Genomic DNA, 22,626 nt, shown 5'->3' on the forward strand with positions numbered 1-22,626 from the left:
GGGGTGAAAGGAACTGTCAATGTTTCGGGGCAAGATCCTGCATCAGTCCTGCAGATGTTGCTCAACCACTGAGTTCCTCCAGTACATTGTTTGTTGGTTAAGATTCACAAATGGTGTTTCAGATTCTAAGAAACAACTCGTGCCTGAGTGACATCCCTCACTAGCACACTCAGAATCACTATCTACTACAGATAAAGAGTAAAAACAGCTCAGTTACTGGGTCTTGGAAATGAAGAGTTAAAATAAATGAGGTCACTCTGGGAATGGGAATGAATCAGACGATGAGATTTGCTGCATTAATAATTTAGTGAGCTAGATACAAAATGATACTTCTAGTGAAATAATTAGAGCATCTGCGACAAGGTCATCTACTAGGGAAAGGATTTTTCTGCTGTGGATATTGTTCTGGTATTTCTGAGACAAGAGTAGTCTGTAATTTAGCTTAGGATGATCTCAATGCAAGTAAAAGAAATTCAGTCATTGCTCAAAGTTAGTGTGCAGGGAGTGGGTTTAGGCTGAATTTATGCTCTTAGCATACACACTACTCACTGCAAATCATTTCATGTGCAAACAATGCTCTGTAAATTGCTGTAGCAAGGCAACATGTGGTATCATCTTAGATTCATAGTTATACAGCATTGAAACAGACCCTTTGGCCTAAGTCACCCACACCAACAAAAATGCTTACCTTTGGCCCATATCCCTTTAAACCTTTCCTATCACTATATTTGTCCAAATGTTTTTGTCAAACATTTTAAATCTTCCTCTTGCTACTACAGTCTCAATGATATTCTGCAGTGCAAGTTGCTGAAAGTATAAGCTGACAAATGGGAGAAACAGGGCACCTGGGACTCAAGGCCCTGGGAAGGCAGCTATTCAATCACAATGAAGGATTGTGAAATTGATAGTTCAAAGACTGCAACGTGTAAAATAGAATGGGTAAATGTGATGTCAAATCAGGTAGAGGAGGGAATGGATGTATAGGAAAGCAAAGAGAGTTGAACTATATTATACAAATGATAGTATGCACGTACTTTCCAGTACTAAATGGGTTCTTTGACAGGAAGGAATTTGACATGTTATTCTGGCTTATCTAATTATGTGGAGACCTTTGTGTCTCAAAGTTTTGCCATTAATTCAGACCAGTTCTTTGTGATGATTTTAGCTCATATTTACTCCATCAGTGCAGCAACTTCAGATGGTTCAATGAGAGTGAGATGAAGCTATGAGCAAATGCCCCCAGAAGCAGTGTCAATTAATTGTCCTGCCTGCATCTTAACAGTAAATTAAGGGAAGACACAAAACTGTGCAAAGGACTAAAGGAAGAGGTATAACAAGCTGGGATTTAAGGACAGTGGAAACAAGGGATACTCTCATCAAGGTACGGTGTGCTCAAAAAAAGCAAGAGAAGACAAAAGTTTATCATGAGAAAGGAACCAGACTCAAGGGGATATCAAAGGATCTGTGTGTGATGTTAAATGTTAGTTACAGAATTCATTTGGTCCAATGAAAAGATAATGGGCTAAACTGTGCTGGCTATGCCAAGTGGTTTCCAATCTGAAGTCCCAAGTCGCAGACTGGTATTCACATAATGAGAGTTTGGGACCTAATGGCATATTTATTTTTCTAGGCGAGGCAATTTATCAGTGAGACCTAGTATTGCTGGGATTCCCCACCATCATTTAGGACTAATTTCCATTTGCATAAAACCTTGCCTCAGTATTTGTTAGGTTGGCCTTTGGTAGTTTTGAACTTAATTGTACAAAAAGCATATTCTATCCAGGGCTTGGGTATGGTACTGGTTTACTCCTGGATTGCTGACACAGGGCTATAGAGGCTTATAAAAAATAATAATGCACACGGCATCACGGAAATAGCAAGCATTGGCAGTTGATACAAAGAATTGAGACAATTAAAGAGCTCTGGATAAAAGTTTGACAAATTTTTGAGTGAAGGTTGCTGGGGAGGATATTCCAGAAATAAGATAAATGCCAATGGAGTTAGCTTACTGGAAACAAATGACTGCAAAGAAATTGAACAATTTTTTAAAAAATATTTTGTCATGTATATTACTGCACAAAGTACAATCTGTCATCAAAGTTAATATCAGTCATTGAGTCATAGACATAGCATGAAAACAGGCTATCAATCACAAGGAGAATGTGCAAACTCCATACATGCAGCACCCAGGTTCAGGATCAAATCCAGCTCTCTGGCACGGTAAGGCAGCAGCTCTACTGCTGCGCCACAGTGCCACCCTTATTAAAAAAAAATTCAGCTCCCAGAGCTGCTTCCCCACTCTCAGCCTCCCCTCCCCAACAGCTGACACTGTGTGCCTTCACACTTGCCTTGTGGCCTGGTCCCTCGCGGGGATTTCATTTCGAAAACTTATTTTAGTAAGTAGATTTAAAGCCCAAATAGTTTTCATGTACGAAAATTGTATATTGCACTGACATTAGTACGAGATCAATTCAACCCCACATTCTCAAGTGTTATAGCAAAAATTATAACAAAGATAGTAATTAAGAGCATGATCACTGCCTGATTCTGCCTCCCATGAATTCAATGAAGTGAGCCCATTTGCACTGCTGCAACTTCCAAATGCATTGAGAGCAAATAAGGAAATGAACTTGTGACTGCCTTGGCTTGTATACTTCCGTCCTTTACCATCTCATTAATCACTGAGCCACACAGGGAGGTATCAATGCTTGCTTAATATTGTAAAAATGCTTTTCACAATGTCTAATCACAGCAGAATAAGTATCTTTCCAAAGAAAATTTCATGCCTTACCCATTTTGATTCAGCAGGAAATGCAAGATATCATAATTTATAGGTCATGTCAGTGAATGGACATAATTTACAGAAGTAAAACAGGATTGCACTGCAATTCTGCTCCACATGCTTAATCTGATTTTTGATCTTTCTATATTAACAACAGTTCCTTTCATAAAGAGGCAAATACTGTAGCACTTACAGTTCCCTGAGATCTGTCCTTGACGTCATACACTGAAAGTTTCATTTGTGTCATTTGATTAATGAGGGAGTCCTGGAAAAATGCAACACTGCTTAGAAAAATGGGATTGTTGGTACCCTGTAAGAGAAAAAGAAAAACTATTAAATCTGAAAGACAAATTCTTGGTGAAGAACACAAAAGGTAAAGCACAAAACAGCTTACTAAAAACGTGAAAGGACTGTATTCAGTTCGTGAATGATTTTGCCCACCAATAACCCAACAGTGTTCTTCCTAATTATACCTCAGCTTACACCTCAACCTTACATGGTAATAACTGTTCATCATCTGCTGAGTAAAGACATTTTTCGTAATGCATGTAATTGTTTTAAGTTTACTTTGCACCATCTTAAATTTCTAATTCTCTTAACTGTTTACATAATTTGAAAGAACTTGTATTTATATCCTGATTTTAAAATTAGAAAACATCCAGAAACACTTCAAAGTTGCAGTCAGTCATAAAGCAAGTCCTGACCAAGGGAGATGATATTAACAATAACCAAAATCTTGCTAAAAATGTGGGCTTCAAGGAAGCCGGGGAGGTGGAGAAACGGGATTTAGCTAGTTTAGTTATACAGCTTGGAACAGAGACAACTATACGCAGAGTCAGCAATGTTAAAGGAAAGAGCACTGAGGCACGATGATGTCAGAGGATATAGAGGATAGAACATTGTAGGCAGTTGTAGAAAAATGGATCTTCAACATGTTGAGAAGATTTGAACATAAAGATAAACATTTAATCTGGAGCTATTTGGACATAGGGAGCCTAATGTAACACATTGGGACAGAATAAAGGAACCAGGCATCAGTTAACATATCCTGTGGAACACACATAAAAGGCAGGCCAGGGAAAGCAATGGAATAGTCAAGTCTGCAAATAACAAAAATAGACATATGGATGGGACCTAAGGGTTAAGGAGATGGAAGTAAGTAGACTTTGTAATGAAAAGGATGCGTGCAACTATAGTTCATTCCTAAGAGCCCATACTGGAATTCATTTTAGCACAAGATTACATGTCACTGATTGGAGGGAAGAATACACTTTGTGTACAAACAAATAGTTTTGAAAATAACTCATGGAAATAAACAATTTTAAAAACATATTCAAGTGGAGGAAAAAGTTGAAATTAAAAGTGCAAGTTCTGAAGGAAATGTATAAAAAAAAACAGATGACCCCAGAACAGAGAGGCTATAATAATCAGGAAGACAAAACATTTAGTGGCTTCTTCGAAAAATCAAAGTTCACCTTTAAAATTATGGAAGAAGCTCAGTAGGGTAGAGATAGATATTCAGCTGCGACAGTTCAAAACTAGGGATCATTAATAAAAGATGCCATCTGATAAAATTCAAGAGGAATTCGGGTCTAATTTATTTACACAGTAATTGATGACAATGTGAAACTTGATGTATTTAAGGGGAATGGTTTGCTAGCAACCATTTGTTCCTCAAAAACTCTCAAACTCCCACGTACGTGTCACCAAACATAGAGGTCGAAGATGTCCTGAAGGTCTGATGCTGTGTGTTCCATCGCAGGACTCAGAGTCTATCAGCACTTTGCCCATAAGAATGCCAACTTCATATCAATTTTTTGCTTACTTTACACTTCATGATATTGTTTTTAATTGCTTGGTAGTGCTTTGTTGCCTTTGTAATTAATAATATTCTAAGTCTTTTTTTTTAATCTCAATCTTAATCTATTTAAATAGCATAGGGAAGCAGCTAATTGCATGGTTCCAATCCAAATTTAGTGACCAGGTCTTCCCTGAACTCCCTTGATTTATTGGGGGGGAACTCACCTCTATTATCTCAGTTTGCACATGCTTTGTCCAGAAAGCTTGTGGAGGGGTTGTCACGCTTACTGCTACAAAACTATTAGGCTTCCGGTCCAAGGAGGGAGTGATCAACTCACTGCATGCTATTTGTACAGAAACAAGCATAAACAATTTAATTACTATTCAAACAGCAATGAATTTGTTAAAGATTTACATGCTGACTATACTAGTAGAACAACAGCCAACATGTCTCTGAAAATATCACAGGAACAAATATCTGTTAACATTTTTAAACTGGCCTGTTCAAAATATGCATTGTATATTTCCTATTAGATATTGCTCAGAAAATAAGTCTTCTGTAACTCAAAGTACAGCCAATTTGCACCTGAACTCCAATTAGCTGCTTACATGTCCTATCCATCAAAACCTTTGCCTAACAAATGTGAATCAATGCTAGAGTAACAGGTTAATGAACTTTTCACTGGAACTGAGAAATGTTAGATATTTAGGTTTTAAGCTGTAGAGAGAGAACCAAAGGGAAGGTCAATGAGAACTCCTGGAGAAGTTGAGTGCAATCAGCCATTTTCACATGGAATGGTGGAGCAAGCTTGAGGGGCCAGGTGGCCTACTCTTGCTCTGACTTTGTGTTCTTTTGTCTATGACGGAAAAGACCAAATGGAGACTGGGTGAGCACCTTGCAGAAAATTTCCATTCAGTCCACTAGCATGACGTGAGCCTGAAACTTCCCACTCTGCCCCATTTCCACTCTGACTTTTCTGTCCTCAGTCTTCACAGTTCCAATTACATTTAACATAAATGCATTAAACAGTACCTCATCTTTTGATCAGGCACATTACAGCCTGTTTATATTTCAGATTATCAGTTATCACAGCACTTTGATAATTTTAGGGAATGATTTGCTTGAAGGTGTGGACTTATTAAGCTGAAAGGCCCTTTTTCACGCTGCATGACTCCTGGACTTCTCCCATTTACACCTCCTTGAGACCAATTTTTTTGTTTCTCTACTTGACCCATTGCCACTTTCTTTCACCCATTATCCACTACCTGGCTGCATCTGTGGGGTAAGAAAATCAGCTCTGATGAAAGGTCACTGACATGAAAAGTTTAACGTTGCTTCTCCATGTATGCGTTTTCAGCATTTGCAGAATTTGGGTTTTAGGTTAACTACCACAGATCTGGTTCAATATTCATCATGAAAGCCATTTAAGAATGTGTGAGCTCCAAAATGTTCTTCTAGATTTCTGTCCCAGATATATTTGATCAGTTTATAATAGTTATTGATTGGGCTGCTCTGCCTTGTTTCAAAAAATCTCAAAATTAAAATTTTCCCACTATGACTACATTGCTGCTTGATTCCTAATCTCCACCCCAATGCAACCACCACATCACTAATAGAGTGCAGGTATAAGACTATACAGCCCTTCACCCACCACCCCCTTCCAACTTAAAGGCTTCAGAATTGCTTCAACTATGCTCCTTGCTAGTCTCACAGATATTTCCTGTTAACTAGAGATAGGAATTTCAATTAATTCAGTGTTTGAGTGCTGCAGCACTAAAAGGTTTGAGTATTCAATGTTGCAATTCATTTGGTCTATGCTCCCCATTATGAACTCTCACTAGTTGAACATGCAGGCTGCCTTCACCAATGAAGCCTGTGATTGAAGCACGCACACTTTCAATCATTCTGCTGAAGCCCATGGAAGATCACTTGGAAGCCAGAAACATTCCTCATTATATTAAAGGAGATATATTTTTATGTACATTCATTCAACTAGTGATAAAACGTACAAACAATCCCCTGGAGGAACTCTGCAGGTTTGACAGCATTTGTGCAGGGAAAAGGAACTGTCAACATTTTGGGTCAAAAGCCCACATCAGGACAGAGTGGATAGTGGGATAGATAGTATAAAGAGGAGAGGGGGAGTGGTGAGACAGAAGCTCGAGGCGACTGGTGAACTGAAGAGGGGTGAAGGATGATGGGCAGGTCAAGCTAGATGGTGCAAAAATACTTAATTTCTTTCCTACTTCTGACAATCTCGAAATGCTAACCGTTTCTCTTTTCACAGATGCTGCTTGTCATGCCGAGTATTTCCAGCATTTTCTGTTTGTATTTTAGATTTTCAGCATCTGAAGTTGACTGACAATAATTCAAAATCATGAAATTATGCCAGATGTACATTAGATTTGATTACTATATACACCAGGGTGCAATGAAATTCCTTGTTCCCATGAAGCTCACAGAGTAAGCAGTGAACATGGTAATATTAAATCCAACGCTATATACAATGATGAGTGCAAAACAGCAAAAAATAATTAGAGCAAATTATTCCATGTGATAACTGGAAGATTTATCTGTATTGGAACACTACAGTTTGGTGCATAGAATGATGAAAACCAGGTGAAATTTCATGTAATGCTAAACTCCTGATTTTAATTGTGTTGCTCTGAGGAAGTTGAGAAAGCACGCAAAATCTGCTCAGTGCATCTCGAGAGAAAATACCTGGCCTATCTCAGACACCTGCAACTGTTCACTGAAAAACCACAACAGCAGCTTGTGTACAGCCAGCCTTCTTTTTTAAAAACATACATACACACAGATGTATGCCCAACAAGAACAGAACAATGAAAGAAATTGAGGGGAGGAGAAAAGTACAGACTTAATTCTTTTAAGTAAACAGAATTTACTAAATGAAACGATTGTCTAATACCCACCTAAACTAAATTCCAAAATAGGTTCATCTGGATCCTGGCTGTTAGCTAGAAAATAGATTTGTCAGGAGGTTAGTACTTCAGAATACCAAAGAATGCAACAAAGCATTGGGTTAAGTATCCAGAGGCTTCAAATTCAGAATAATCACAAAACCAAGTTCACAAGCATCATGTATTATCAAGGTTGATTGAATCTTAAATTGAATCATGAATGCAATTTATAACCATGATGATGCACTGGACTCAATGGGAGCAAATCAACAGAGTTAATTCTTGAGTCATGCCTTTAATAGGTTTCCACTTTCCTCTAGTGTGCAAGATTTACATAGCACTGACCAGTTTTTGTTTGTTCATTAGAGGCAACCAGGAGTATTACTGAAGTTTGTACAGGAAAGGGTATAATCAACAGTGAACAAAAGTAAATGTATGAAAGCAAATTAAAATTGAAAAAAAGATGAACAATTCGGCACTGTCATGTTATTTTCATTATTGCAAACTAAATATTATGAATGCAGAAGTAAAAAGGATGTTAGCTAAAAAGGTAGTGACTGCAAAGATGGCAGTTTTCTTGTTCTTAAAGGATCAGTCAAGTGGCTTCAACTCTACACAATTTACATGAAGGCATCAAAGATATGATTAGTAAATTTTCTGATTACATAAATATAGGCAGGAAAGTTAATGACAAAGACAACACAAAGAGGTATGATATGCAAGTCAGAAAATTTCTGGCAAATAGAGTATAGGTCCATTTTGGCAGGAGAAATGAAAGGATTTCTTATCTAAACAATGAAAGATTGCAATGCTGTGAGATACAGAGGTACTCTAGTGAATGATTTGCAGAAAGCTAGTATGTACAGCTAATCATTAGGAAAGTTAACAAAATGTTGTTCATTGCCGGGGGTATTGAAAACATAATTAGACTGTTATATGCAGGGCATTGGTGAGTCCACATCTGGAATACTGTCTGCAGTGTTTTAAGGAAGGAGGTTAATGTGTTGGAAGCAGTTCAGAGGTTTACTAGACTAATACTTGGAAAGGATGGCTGATCTTATGGAGAAAGTTTGGACAGGCCAGGTTTCCAGCTGCTGGAGTTTAGAACAGTGAGGGGAAACTTGACTGAAATATAAAAGATTCTGAGGGGTCCTTACAAAATGGATGTGTTTCTTGTTGTGGAGGAATCTAGAATTATGGGTCGCTGTTTAAAAATAAGGAGTCACCCATTAAAGAGGGAAATAAGACTCCCCACGTGCCCTCCCCCCCCCCACCCCCACCCCAAGGGTTGTAAACATTGGGGACTCTCTTCCTCAAAGGGTGGTGGAAGCAGTGTGTTCATATATTTTAACACAAAGGTAGATAGAAACTTGGTAAGCAAGGCTGGGGATGGGGTGTGAAAGGTTACCACAGATAGGAATGTGGTGTTGAAGTTACAATCAGATCAGCCACGATTTTGTGAAATGGCAGGGCAGGTTTGAGGCCAAGTGTTCCTAACCCATGTGATCATACTGTTGGATTGTGCAGTGCTCTACTGGATATAAATTACTTGAAAAGCATGTTCTTCAAAAGTTTTCTGTCAAATTATCCAACAACATGGTACTCTCCTTATTCAATTTCAAATCTATAGAAGATTCTTGTTTTGTTACCATTTGATTGCACTTAACTCAGGTCCATCGAATGTACAACAAAGAAAGATCTGGCAAGTGACAGTAGCTGTATAACATCTGAATATTACATCTATTATTTTAGTTTGGGAGGTTTGAATGTGATGAAGATACTCTGCTGTATGAAAACAAATAATGCATCACCATGCTCTGAGAATCAGCTGGCAAATGGGCTTATCAAATAAAATTAGATGATTTTTTTTTCCCCATCTCTGAAACCTCTAAGTAACTATAACCATGGCCAGCATGGAAGGAGGCAATACTCTAGAATGTCAGGATTCAATAATGAAGAGTCAGTAGTATGTCAGCACTTGTTTAAATTAATATTCACAAATGATAAAAGATCAACAATGAAAATACTGGTCTAGGTCATATGACATTTTATTTAGGTTCACATTGCTAAAGGGTATTTACCCTTAACCCTTTCACTATATAGTCCTAGATATGATGAGCATCCTATAAAGAAAACTGCACCAGTTAGTGATGGAATTATTAGATCATTTAACAGTTGAACCATCAATTCTTTTTCATAGCTTCTGCACAAGAAACTACCCTCCAGTCAAACTACATTTGTAAACTAATAAGATGCCAATCTGCAATTTGTTTTGTCTAAGTTTTATCTGCGACTTAAAAAATAACAGCTCAAGGCAATAGCTTGCATATATACACAAAAAAAACTCACCTGCCAGTGATAAACTTAACATATCTGAAGACAGATCGAACGTTGAGGCTCGTTGCATGGTCCTGGCTTTACTGTGCCGAGGACTTTGCTCATTTGTTGACATTTTTTCATGAGTAATATCTTTTTTTCCTTCTGCTAGTCTTTTAATTTCTTCCGCTAGTCTTTTAATTTCTTCCAAAGTTCAAGTTGCAGGTTCCTTATGAACGAGCAGAGAACGTGTTTAAAGGTTTGGAATTCTCAATCACAACCAGACAATGCAGCATGAAAGCTGTATTTCCAAGACTTTTACTGTATAGCTCCTTTGGTACCTGGTCTCTGAAGAGTGCTAGTATAATCTTTGTGCATCATTCTCCAAGAGTCAGTCATGTCCAACATGAATAGCACATTGATGCATTGCAAAAGCTCCACACACACTGCAGCTAGCAGCCCTTGAAGTCCACAAGAAAGTGGATCTCCAGGATTGTGAGGACTCAGGAGATTATAACCATTATTTTGGAAATTCTGAAGGCAGGAGTAGCACATTACCTTAAAGTGAAATTACCTTTCAAAAGCAAACCTCTAACACACAGAATCAATTTGTGCGCTCAGATTTGGAGTTACAAATCACTTAGTGCAGGAAATGATTTAGGTCATGAAACCGGTAGTGGTTATTTGAAAGAGCTATCTAATTAATCCCATCCCTCTATTCTTTTCCCATAGCCCTGCACATTTTTCCGTTTCAGTTTTATATGGTTCTACTATCCTGCCTAACATGGTGCATTCCAGATTATAACAACTTGCTGTGTTTATGTAAAAAAAAAACTTCTCCCAATTCCTTCTATAATTATTTTAAATCTCCATCTTCTAATACTAACTCTGTACAAGTATTTCCAGTTTGTTCCCTTTTACGTAGTTTCCTTGTTAAAATCCAACTGATAGGGGACTTGTTGTAACAATGTAGGAACAGTTAGCCAATTTAGAGTCTTGCATGTCAGAAAGAATTACTCAGCCAGGTCAATAACCATAAAATTGAAGCTGTACTAATCCTATTCCAGGACAGAATCTGAACAGTAATTCTGGTCTGCGTTATGATTTCATCCAAGGGTAACTGGATGATTTCATCCAACCTCTTCTGACGTGATCAGTGAGAAGCAGTGGCAGAGCCAGCTGGGGTTTCATTTATTTCCATTCCCAAAGACTGTTAAACATGATAACAGTGGGTGGGGGAGGTTGTTAAGAATGGAAAAGGAAAATGAAAAGAGACACAAGAGATTCTACAGATGCAGGAAACTGGAGCAACACACACAAAATGCTGGAGGAACTCAGCAGGTCAGGCAGCATCTAAGGAGGGAAATAAACAGTCGACGTTTTGGGTCGAGACCCTTCATCAGGACTGGGTAAAATAAAAATAAAAGTAGTGTTGACAAAGACATTGTACAAACAGTGGTCATTTTTCTTGTACTTTTTGAAAAGAGATCAAATAGTTATAAACAGGAAATGCAAGAGAAGTGTTAATGGCATTATTTGAAAGAAGATATCAAATGAGGTATTGGGTTGGGAAGAAATAATATTCATAATACTATATAAATGTTATTAAGTTTAATTACGCTGACAATATTTTAATGCAGTTCAATGTTAAACAATATTATGAGCTTTATATTAACTGTGATTGAGATCACACTTTGTGGTAAATAAACAACATTTAGATCCAGCAAATGAAATAGCTTAACAACCCATTGTTATAACCTTCACTGATAATTCATTGTATTGATCCTGAGCATGAACCCAAGGAATAGATGTTATAATTAGAAGAAATAATCATATCTTGGGATTTTAATGAGTAGATATCTTGGGAAGTAGGTTTATTAAAATATTTTTAAAATTGCATACCCATGAATGACAGCACTGAAGGCCAGGATGCAATTTCCACCAGTAAATAGTCACACAACAAACCCAGCCAGTCTTCAGCAAGAGGAGTCCAAGGAGAAAGGAATCAGAAGACACTATAGACTTTACACATGCATCTAGTGTCCTCTTACATAGCACTGGTATCTTGACCCAAAGGATACCTAGTAGAGAAAACATTTAGTTAAACTGTTGCAATGATGATCAGAACATTCAATCAATCAATAGAAATCTGACTTATCAAAAGGTTAGACATTGATACACCATCAGTTTTGAGTTATCTAATTTAATGCAAGTATGGAATTTTATAAAAAAAATTACAATACAGGAAATCTATGCATATGCTAGAAATTTGTTTTATATATTTACTCCAGATCTTGTACTCACAACATGATATAGCATCAAGACCAACATTATACACTAAATCAAATTCTATATGTACTTACAGCAATGCAAAAAAAGCTGGAGGAACTCATTGGGTCAGGCAGCATCTATGAAAGGAAATGGACAGTCGATGTTTCGGGTCGAGACCCTTCATCAGGACTGGAAAGAGGAGAAACGGCCAGTCCATTCTTTCCAATCCCAATGAAGGGTCTTGACCCAAAACTTTGACTGTCCATTTCCCTCCATAGATGCTACCTGACCCACTTGAGTTCCTCCAGATTTATGTGCATTGCTCCAGATTTCCAGCATCTGCAGTCTCTTTTCTCTATGTGTATTTAACTATTTTTCCAGGACTTTGCTCTATATCTGAAATTAAAATCCACTCTCCATTATATGACAAAAAATGTGATCTTCATTTTATTCATACATCTTAAACCAGGTATTTAATGTGTATCTCTTCCCACTTTTAAAAGGAAAAATGGAGAGCAAATGCACTAACTGCTTGGAACTTAACAATGACAAGCAGAGCAGAAAAGATTGACTGCAGTGGAGATTGCAAAAGGATATCGAGGTGATTTAGAAGTTTGACAGAACTGCAAAAGTACTAGTTTTCTGCCTTTATCTTAGTTTTCAGCAAGAAAAGTCCTCATGAAACAGTGATGTAACTTTGCTTTTAGAACTTGTCAAGGGCAAAATACTTTGGCTTAACTGCATGGAGGAGAAGCCTGGTGTTTGATAAATGTGTGAAGGAAAAACTGGAAGTTTAGCAGTGCCAGGAGAATGGAATGAAAAGTCTTCCCTTCTGGTAGATATGATCAAAAGTAAGGGATGCAAGTCCAACACTTGAGAGAGAAACCTCTCATTTCTAGTTTGTAACTTTGAAAGATCTCTGCAAATATCAAATCTAATGTTCTGTAATTTGTTCACTCTCTATTTTGTGGGCGGTCTGTCACAAGAACCACTAATACAGATGTTTATTTGCTGACAGCAAAACACATACTGTAAATCCACAAAATATACAAGATTTCTAATTTTATACATACAAAGATCTCTAAACTAAACAGAAATAAGTCTACAATTGAATGAAAAAACATACAAGATCACCTATATCTTTTAGCATGACAGAGCCTTACTTCGCTCTTCCTTGCAATGACAAGCAGCTTCCTTACAATAAAGAGCTCTCATATACAACCAATACACTAATGTAAAAATCCCTTACACTGTTTGCAATGACTTGACCAATTTCTTGTCAATCAGTAATTTCATGGAAATGTTATCCAAAGATAAATTACTGAAATTAGTTTCCTTTCAAAAGCGTGCACACTTCAAACCCCTCCTAACAAAAAAAAAACCACATGGAGCATGGTGCACCAATCAACTTTAGCCATTAATTTTGCTTAATTAATTTGATTTTATGGTATAAACAGATTAAGTGAATTTCAATTTATATGTTACAAAGGAAGCTAAACATAACTCATAATGACAGAAAGTGGGTTAGTTCAACCTTCAGGTAGAAATTAAAATTTCAGATATCTTCTCTTTCCTCAGTCTTCCATGGTGACATTTGTATTCTTCAGTGCATGAAGTTTGACACATGAAAAATTTGAACAGCTCACTGACATCTCTTCCAAACCAAAACGGTATAAAATATCTGCTTTAATCCCTCAACTCCTAACCTAAAATTTATTTTAAAATTTTCCCAATGTTTAAAATGTATCAAGACCCTATCTTGCAAGTTCAAAAAACCACTTAAGAATTGCCCTATGAATTGTCTGTGAGATCTTTATCACTTACCCAAGTGCAAAAAATTTTGTTATAGAAAAAGAAACACATTTGGTGACCACCCCACCAGCCACACACCATGTGAATGAAAGAGTTGCTACTGGAATTCATCAATCTAAAATCCATCGATCAATTGGTAAAGCACGAGTCAGTTCCAAATTAATACAGATTAATATATAACATCGATGATTGTTGTATACCTCAATAAGATCTCCCCTCATTCTCCTGTGCTCCAGGGAATAAAGTCCTAACCTATTCAACTTTTCCCTATAACTCAGTTTCTCAAGTCCCGGCAATATCCTTGTAAATTGTCAAGGTTTCAAGCTTAATGATATCTTTCCTGTAGGTAGATGACCAGAACTACACACAATACTCCAAATTCAGCCTCACCAACATCTTGTACAACTTCAACATAACATCCCAACTCCTGTACTCAATGCCTTGATTTATGAAGGCCAAGTGCCAAAAGCTCTCTTTACGACCCAACTACCTGTGACACCACTTTCAAGGAACTATGGATCTGTATTCCTAGGTCTCTTTGTTCTACTGCACACCTCAGAGCCATACCATTCACTGTACAAGTCTTACCCTGGTTTGTCCTCCCAAAGTGCAACTCCTCACAATTCTTTGTGTGGGGCAAGTTTTCTTTTACATACAGTGTTGTAGGTAACTGGAATGTGCTGCCTGGGACGGCAGTGGAAGCAGACACGATAGTGGTGTTTAAGCAGCATTTAGACAGACACATGAACGTGAAGGGAATGGAGGTATATGGATCACACGTAGGCAGCTGGGATTAGTTTCATTTTGCATCGTGGTCAGCACAGATCGTGGGCTGAAGGGCCTGTTCCTGTGTTGCACTGTTCTATTTTGTGTTTTCATATACTTTTAAGGTCAGAGGTCTTCAGAAAAGTGTAAAGACTCTGACAGCTTTGAAAGTTGGTAAACTGGGGGACCAAGCTTCTCTGCTGTGTCATTCCAAGCCTTGCTCCTGCTCAGGGCCACGATGTCAGACTCTGGACACTTCGGGCCCTTTGCCCTTAGATTAGGTAAATTCAGAAAGCAGTAATTGCAAGCAGCAGGTCTGTGCCACAAAGTCCAAGCCATTATGTTTTTTTGTATGCAGAGACTAAGTGGGATCAGAGCTGCTGCACAAGTTTATTTCAGATCTCCAGCTTTTCCTCTCACTTCTCTTGAATAAGATCATCCTTTAACTTCAATGGCAATTTAAAACGTAGGCATTAGAGTTTCTTGACCATGTATTGCCACAAATTAACACCACAATTTGTGAAGAAACCCCTCATCAGTGGTAGGGAAATTATTAGAAAAGATCAGAAGGCAAGGGATTTATATACATTTGGAAAGGCAGTGGCCGATCAGTTATAGTCAGCACAGCTTTGTGCAGGGAAAATCCTGCCTCACAAACATGATTGCTTTGTTGAGGAGGTAACTGAGAAGATTAATGAAGGCAGAGTGGCAGATGTTGTCTATATGGATTTCAGCAAAGCATTTGACAAGGTCCTGCACGGTAGGCTGGTCCGGAAGATTAAGGCACATGGGATCCAAGGTGAGTTGACTAATGGAATCCAAAATTGGCTTAGTAATAGCGGGCAGAGGGCAGCAGTGGAAGGTTGCTTTTGTGACCAGTGGTGTACCACAGGGATTGGTGCTGGGACCCTTGCTGTTTATGATACATATTAACTACTTGGATGTGAATATAAGAGGTATGATTAGTAAATTTGCAGATGACCCCAAAAGTTGGTTGTATTGGGGAAAGCTATTAAGGTTATCTAAAGCTACAGCATAATATAGATCAGATGAAAAGTTTGGCGAAGTGTTGGCAGATGAAATTTAATCCCATGTGAGGTGATGTATTTTGGGAAGTCAAATAGGAGTAGGACATATACAGCAAACGATAGCATCCTAAGGAATGTTGATGAACAGACAGAGGGACCTTAGAGATCAAGTCCATAGTTCCCGGAAACACAGGTAGGTAAGAGTGGTGAGAAAGGCATATGGCATGTTTGCCTTCATAAGTTGGGGCAGAGAATATTAAATTTGGAACATTATCTTGCAACTTTACAAAACACTGTTTAAGCTAAACTTGGAGTATTGTTCTGCTCAGCACAGTATAGGAAGCATGTGGTTGTGCTGGAGAGAATGCAGAGGAGATTCACCAGGATGTTGCCTGGATTGGAGAACTTTACTTATGGGGCGAGAATGGATACACTGGGTCTTTTTCTGGAGTAAAGTAACTTAATAGAGTTATATAAAATTATAAAGGAGGCATTGATGGGGTTAGTAGTCATAATCTTTTTCCCCATCATAAGCATATCAAAAACAAGAGGGTGTGGAGTTTTAAAGAGGTTCTGAGGAGAAAGACTCCACTCCCTCCCCCCCCACCCACCCCACAGAGTGGTTGAGATCTGGATTTCGCTGCTATAGGTGGTCATGAAGTCAGATACCTTCACTAGGTTTATGAAACATTTAGACAAGCACTTAAATAGGCAAGGTATGGAAGGATACGGACTTAATGTGAACAAATAGGATTACTGTAGATGGGCAAAAAGGTCGGTATGGATGCAGTGGGCCAAAGGGTCCATTTCTGTGCTGTACAGCTCTACGATGGTCAACAAGATCTTTTGTGTTTTTTTGAAAGGTCTTCTCAGAACCCACTTTACTAACACAATTCTCCAAATTGTCTCTTGGGTGCTATTACATGGTCTACGTCAATCATAACTTATTCCACATCCATTACTCTTCAACAGAAACTTCCATCATTCATTTTCCTACCTTGTGTCCCTTGTGTTTGAATGCCATCAACTTGAACAAATTGCCTGGATCTACTTTATTAATTACTTTCCTAATCATAAGAACCTTAATTAGGTCACTTGAAAATATTGTTTTCCTGGGAAAAGATTTTACTAAAATAACTATTTTTGAAATAACTTAACAGGTAGCACAACAGAAATATTAATAGTATGAAATTGAACAGCAGTTGAAAATTCATAAAGTTAATGTGGTCCACTTTCCAAAGATAATAACTAATATTGTTTCTTGATCTGAAAAATAAGATTAAGTATCGAGAATATGTGTAAATGTTAATAGATTACAGAAGAATGTACAAACTTCAATACAGAGAAAAGTTAATAGAAAACCTTGATGAAAATATGAAAATTCTTATTTAGTTTAACATAACCACAAAACCTAATCAAGGTTCTTAAATTCTGTTTCTTGCGCACCTTTCTTCAAACTAAAAAGATCACAAACCAAAATTACACCTCAATGTTTTTATTGCAAGTTTAAAATGTTTGCCCTCCATCCAGCATTGAAGGGTCAAATAAATTTGGCTACTTCTCTCTAGCTGCTGCAAATAGCAGTAGACAATCATTTTGATTTTCAATTCAAAAGTGGAGAAACACTTCATACAATAAATGACAGCAATTTGTGAATTAAAATTATTAAAAAGTTATAACAACATTCTTGCTAGTACAAGACAATTTGCTTTGCCAGCAACAAGATGCTATAATAACTGTTCTTGTTAGAGAATTTGCCTTCAACAACCAAGTTTTTGCACTGACTAGATCATATTCCCATTAAGGGAAAAGAAAATTTATCCGAAACTAAAGTTACCTAGGTAATTAGAATTGGGAGATTAAAGTGAAAATGAAAAAGGAAGCTGATGGTAAATGTCACTTTTATATTCAGTAAGAAAAGAAGAACATGGAAAGTACAGTAACTTAAAAAGGAGATTGGAGGTCTCAAGAGAGTGCATAGATGTAGATTAATGGGTATTAGAAACGAGAAATTCATTTTATAAATATATAAACAGTACAAAGATATTCAACAAAAAGCTAGGCCTAACTAGAGCCCAAAAAGGAGATGTTTGCATGGTAATAGAGATCGTGGCTAAGTCACTAACTGAGCTCTTGGCAGCTGTCATCGCTCAAGAAAAGTAAAACAGTAAGCCGGATCATCTGACCTGCAGTTACAGGAAGGTCCTTATCCTCATTTCTAGATCAGCAGAGTCCCTTGCTAATCGCCAAACTGCTGATGAATTAAGGTCCTTTCCTACGCTGCTGGGAGCTTAATCTCCTGACCCCTTTGTCAGTAGGCAGCCTGCCCTTCCAGCAATCCACAATTCTGCATCTGGATCAAGAAACCTCTGACTGAGTGAAGCCCTGGGAAGGAACAGGGTCTCTGGCCCATTGAGGGACTGGGGACACTTGACAAATTGTAGCTCACCTGATTTTAAAAAACTGCATATTATTTAAGTTGGTGTGCATGAACATATTAACCTCATGTATACTAGCCATTTTATTGTTTTTGATGTTGGTTTTTACAACACGCACATAAAAGTTCATCTTAGCTGCATATGGAATTTTGCAGCAGCTTTGGATTTAGATCAAAATAGTCCATAAAATTATATTATTCTCTGAATGGGAGTTAGTTCTTCCAAAAAGTTAGATATAATTTGAGTAGTCTGCCAAATACTATGGTCATATGTTGTCATTATAAATATTTCTATTTCAAATGGCAAACTTAACTTTAATCTGCTAAGTATTGCCAATTATTGTTAAAATAATGGCTGACAAAAATAGTAACATGAATATGTAAGGATCATTTGATATTTAGCTGTGATAAAATCACTGCAAAGGAATAACTATAAGTATGTTGAAGACACTTAACTGATATTAATTACGTTGACAGCATTTTACTTGCATTTGTTCTTGAAGAAGATAAATGAGAGCCTTTACCAGTGCCTACCACGCAAACCCCTCCCCACTCAATGGTGAGTAGCTTGAAGTTCATCAGGGGAACCAGCCTGCTGAACTTAGTTGGGAGTTTGCCAGTCTAATCAAAATACTAAACATTTCACTGCAACTTAAGTGCAAGGTAAACAACTGGTCAAAAGAAGTGGAGACACAAGAGTGCAGATGCTGGAATCTGGAGCAAAAAACTGCTGGAGGAACTCAGTGGGTCATACAGCATCTGTGAAGGGAGATTGGACAGTTGATGTTTTGGGACGGGACCCTTCAAAAGATGTGTCCAATTGCTTTATTTGCAAATTTGAAATTTATGGGATTACAGGGCAGTCACTGGATGAATTATGGAGTCACATGGAAACAAGCCCTTTGGCTCATGCAGTCCACACTAACAATCAAGGGCTCAGTTATGTTAATCCTCCACTAACCTCATTTTATTCTTGCTACATTCCCATCAACTTCCCCAGATTCTACCACTCACTTACAAGCTTGGGGTAATGTTATGACCAATTAACCTACAAATCCTTGGAATGTGCAAAAAAACTGGACCACCCAGGGTAAATGCACAGTCACATGGGAAAGTGCAGGCTCCACACAGGCAGTCAGGATTGAATCTGGAACATTACAGCAATGAGACATTAGCTGTACTAGCTTTGTCACAATGCTGGCCTAGAGGTTATAAACAGATTTTCTGGTTGAAAAAGCACAGTGTTGTTCCCAGAGGGTCTTATTTATAAATATAATTTGGATCATGGTATACAAAGAATAATTTCAAAACCCGAACAGGACATTAAACAACATTCTCAACTTGTTCTTCTGTTGTTTGAGTTTGAAAAGACATAATGATGCTTGCTCTTTATTAACAAAGAATAGAACTAAAGCTAGGAAGTTATGTGAAACCTTTATATAAACCATTTATTGTGCTTTAACTTGAGTGTCGGGGGCAATTCTGGGCATTATACTTTAGAAAGGATGTCAATGCTTTTGAAAAGGTACAAAGAAAATTTATCAAAATAATAGTAAGGATGAGGGACTTCAATAATGTGGAGACAAGCAATTGGTTCATTCCCTGAGAGGAGAGAATGTTAAGGGAAGATTTGACAACAAGTTCTCAAAATCCTTAAATATTTTGAAGTAGTAAAAAGGAGGAAACTGTTTCCTACTGCAGAAGTGTTGATTACCAGAGCACACAGGTTTGAATAATTGGCAAAAGGACCAGAGGTAATGCGAGAAAGAAACTTCTGCAGTGAACAATGACGATAAGGAATGTACTGCCTTAAAGGGAAAGAAGGAAAATGGATACATTCTTGAAAAGGGTGGGTTAGTAAGTCTGCTGATGATACAAAGATTGGTGGTGTTGTGGATAGTGTAGAAGGTTGCTGTAGATTACAACAGGACATTGATAGAATGCAGAGCTGGGCTGAGAAGTGGCAGATGCAGTTCAACCCAGATAAGTGTGAAGTGATACACTTTGGGAGATCGAATTTGAAGGCAGAATACAAGGTTAATGGCAGGACTCTTAGCAGTGTGGAGGAACAGAGGGATCTTGGGGTCCATGTCCATAGCTCCCTCAAGGTTGCCATGCAGGTCGATAGGGTTGTTAAGAAGGCGTATGGTGTGTTGGCCTTCATTAATCGGGGTACTGAGTTCAAGAGCCGTGAGGTGATGTTGCAGCTCTACAGAACTCTGGTTAGACCACACTTGGAGTATTGTGTTCCGTTCTGGTTGCCTCATTATAGGAAGGATGTGGAAGCTTTAGAGAGGGTGCAGAGGAGATTTACCAGGATGCTGCCTGGATTGGAGATCATGTCTTATGAGGATAGGTTGAGTGAGCTAGGGCTTTCCTCTTTGGAAAGGAGGATGAGAGGCGACTTGATAGAGGTGTACAAGATGATAAGAGACATAGATCAAGTGGACAGTCAGAGACTTTTTCCCAGGGTGACAATGGCTAACACGAGGGGACATAATTTTAAGGTGATTGGAGGAAGATATAAGGGGGATGTCAGGGGTAAGTTTTTTTTTTGCACAGAGAGTGGTGGGTGCGTGGAACGCACTGCCAGCAGAGGTTGTGGGGGCAGATACATTAGGGACATTTAAGAGACTCTTAGATAGACACATGAATGATAGAGAAATGGGGGACTACGTGGGAGGGAAGGGTTAGATAGATCTTAGAACAGGATAAAATGTTGGCACAACATTGTGGGCTGGAGGGCCTGTACTGTGCTGTAATGTTCTATGTTCTATATAAAATATCCAGTAAAGCTCCAAAATCTTTTATCTGACCATTTGGAAATCCTGACGGGTTGGCATCTGGCTCACTAGGTAACGTTCCCCACACTTCCCTGAAACTCAGCGGAGCCCCAGTTCCCATACTCCCCTAAGAATTATCGAGTTAGTAGAGAATTTATTATAGTCCAGAAAATCCATCAATCCTGCACCCTCAAGTCCCGAGTATGCCAGAAAAGAGCTGTGGAAATCATAGCTAATCTAATATCCTTTTAGAAGAGTCACTACAGGCACAATGGTCCAAATAACATCCTTCTGGTCTTTATCAATCTCTGATTTTAATTAGTTAGTTTTATATGAAGTACTTTACTTGCTCCTGATGTATTGACTTTGGAGCAAGCCCCTATAAGGGACTAGCACAGTGAAATGCAGAAGTCAATTTTGCATACTTATTTCTGCCAGAATTTCACTAACAATTGCAAAGATAGTCCAAACACACGTTGGTGAGTAATGATGGTTTAGGTAAATACTCTAGAGATTGAGAAGAGGGAGAATCTACAATGATCTGCTTCTATAAGAGGAACAAAGTTGGATAGCTGTTTCTTCCACACCACAAGGTAGAACAACACTAGTACCTAAAAGCATTAAACTAAAATTCTTCTGTTATGGAAACATTATAAAAAGCATGCATGGAATCAGACTTATAAATTGTAACCATTTGACAAATTCATTGAACAATGTATAAATCCTTAGAAGATACTTCCATTACTTACGTATGGCAGGATCGATTTGCTTGTGTTACTGAATGTTGTCTCTGCATTTCTTCATCTTAAACTAGTTTTATGGCCACATTCCACTTTGGAAAAAAAAACAAAACGAAAGTTTATAAACTTGCACTTGCTTTTTGTTGAAACTTTTTTATTACTCCAGCATCACAAGGTGAGGAATGATTCATTCCGGTTAGTTTCTCTTTTTAGCCTCTCTTACCTTCTTTAAATGTTGGCTATAGGCTTATTTAGCACTGAAGCATAACGGCAAAAATGAAACCTATAACAGTGATAAGCCTATAACAGTGGTACACTGCACACATTGTATTGCTTTCATGCAGACAAAAATTTGGAGTCTCTCTATAACTGTACTGTTGGACATTTTTCATAGTTCAAGAGGATGTAGTATGTCATTTTGCTCTTAAGCCATTACATTTCAACTAAATATTAATGACGCTTTTGATTGTCTGATGCAGAAAGGCAAGTTCTTCAATCCACTTCCAGTAATGCAGTCTGTGTGAACAGCAAAATGCAAATTCATTTATTGGCCTACAGGGGAGTTTATTACCCAAGGAAATCAAACAAAGACATCTATGGTAAGAGAACTAGAGTTAATGTTTCAGGTTGGGGACCCTCTTTCCACAGATGCTGCCCGATCTGCTGAGTATTTCCAGCACCGTGTGTTTGTATGAGGTACATGGTGTTTGCAGGGTTTTTGTGTATTCAGAAGGAATTTAATAGCTCTGAGTTACTATGGTCCAGTTGTAAAGCTTACATTGTCAGAAGTTATTTTCAGAAGAGTGTGTATGGCCTATGAGGAAGGCCAGTCCACAGACAATATTGGTAATGATTTTATCTAGAGTTCCGATCACTGTAACAGCATTGGACTGGCTTACACGACAGACGTCAATTATTAAGGACCTTTAAATACTAAGTTTGGCTCATTTTGGTTCACCCGCATAGTAGT

General features: G+C 38.0%; 1 protein-coding gene across 17 annotated transcripts in view; it reads right to left on the minus strand.

Moving 5' to 3' along the window:
• LOC127575749 (inositol polyphosphate-4-phosphatase type I A) overlaps nucleotides 1-22,626 on the minus strand; it is a 165,021-nt gene that overhangs the window by 61,782 nt on the left and 80,613 nt on the right. For all 17 annotated transcript variants that reach the window (XM_052025796.1, XM_052025790.1, XM_052025795.1 and 14 more), the window contains 6 exons: nucleotides 21,666-21,748; nucleotides 11,723-11,901; nucleotides 9,854-10,049; nucleotides 7,517-7,561; nucleotides 4,808-4,926; nucleotides 2,976-3,092 (listed from right to left, as the gene is read on the minus strand). In XM_052025796.1, the coding sequence (XP_051881756.1) occupies nucleotides 2,976-3,092; nucleotides 4,808-4,926; nucleotides 7,517-7,561; nucleotides 9,854-9,956 (384 nt within the window). In that variant the 5' untranslated portion in view covers nucleotides 9,957-10,049; nucleotides 11,723-11,901; nucleotides 21,666-21,748. The remainder of the gene's footprint in view (nucleotides 1-2,975; nucleotides 3,093-4,807; nucleotides 4,927-7,516; nucleotides 7,562-9,853; nucleotides 10,050-11,722; nucleotides 11,902-21,665; nucleotides 21,749-22,626) is intronic.

The sequence above is a fragment of the Pristis pectinata genome, chromosome 11 (genome assembly GCF_009764475.1).
Source record: "Pristis pectinata isolate sPriPec2 chromosome 11, sPriPec2.1.pri, whole genome shotgun sequence".
In the NCBI taxonomy this organism is placed as follows: Eukaryota; Metazoa; Chordata; class Chondrichthyes; order Rhinopristiformes; family Pristidae; genus Pristis; species Pristis pectinata.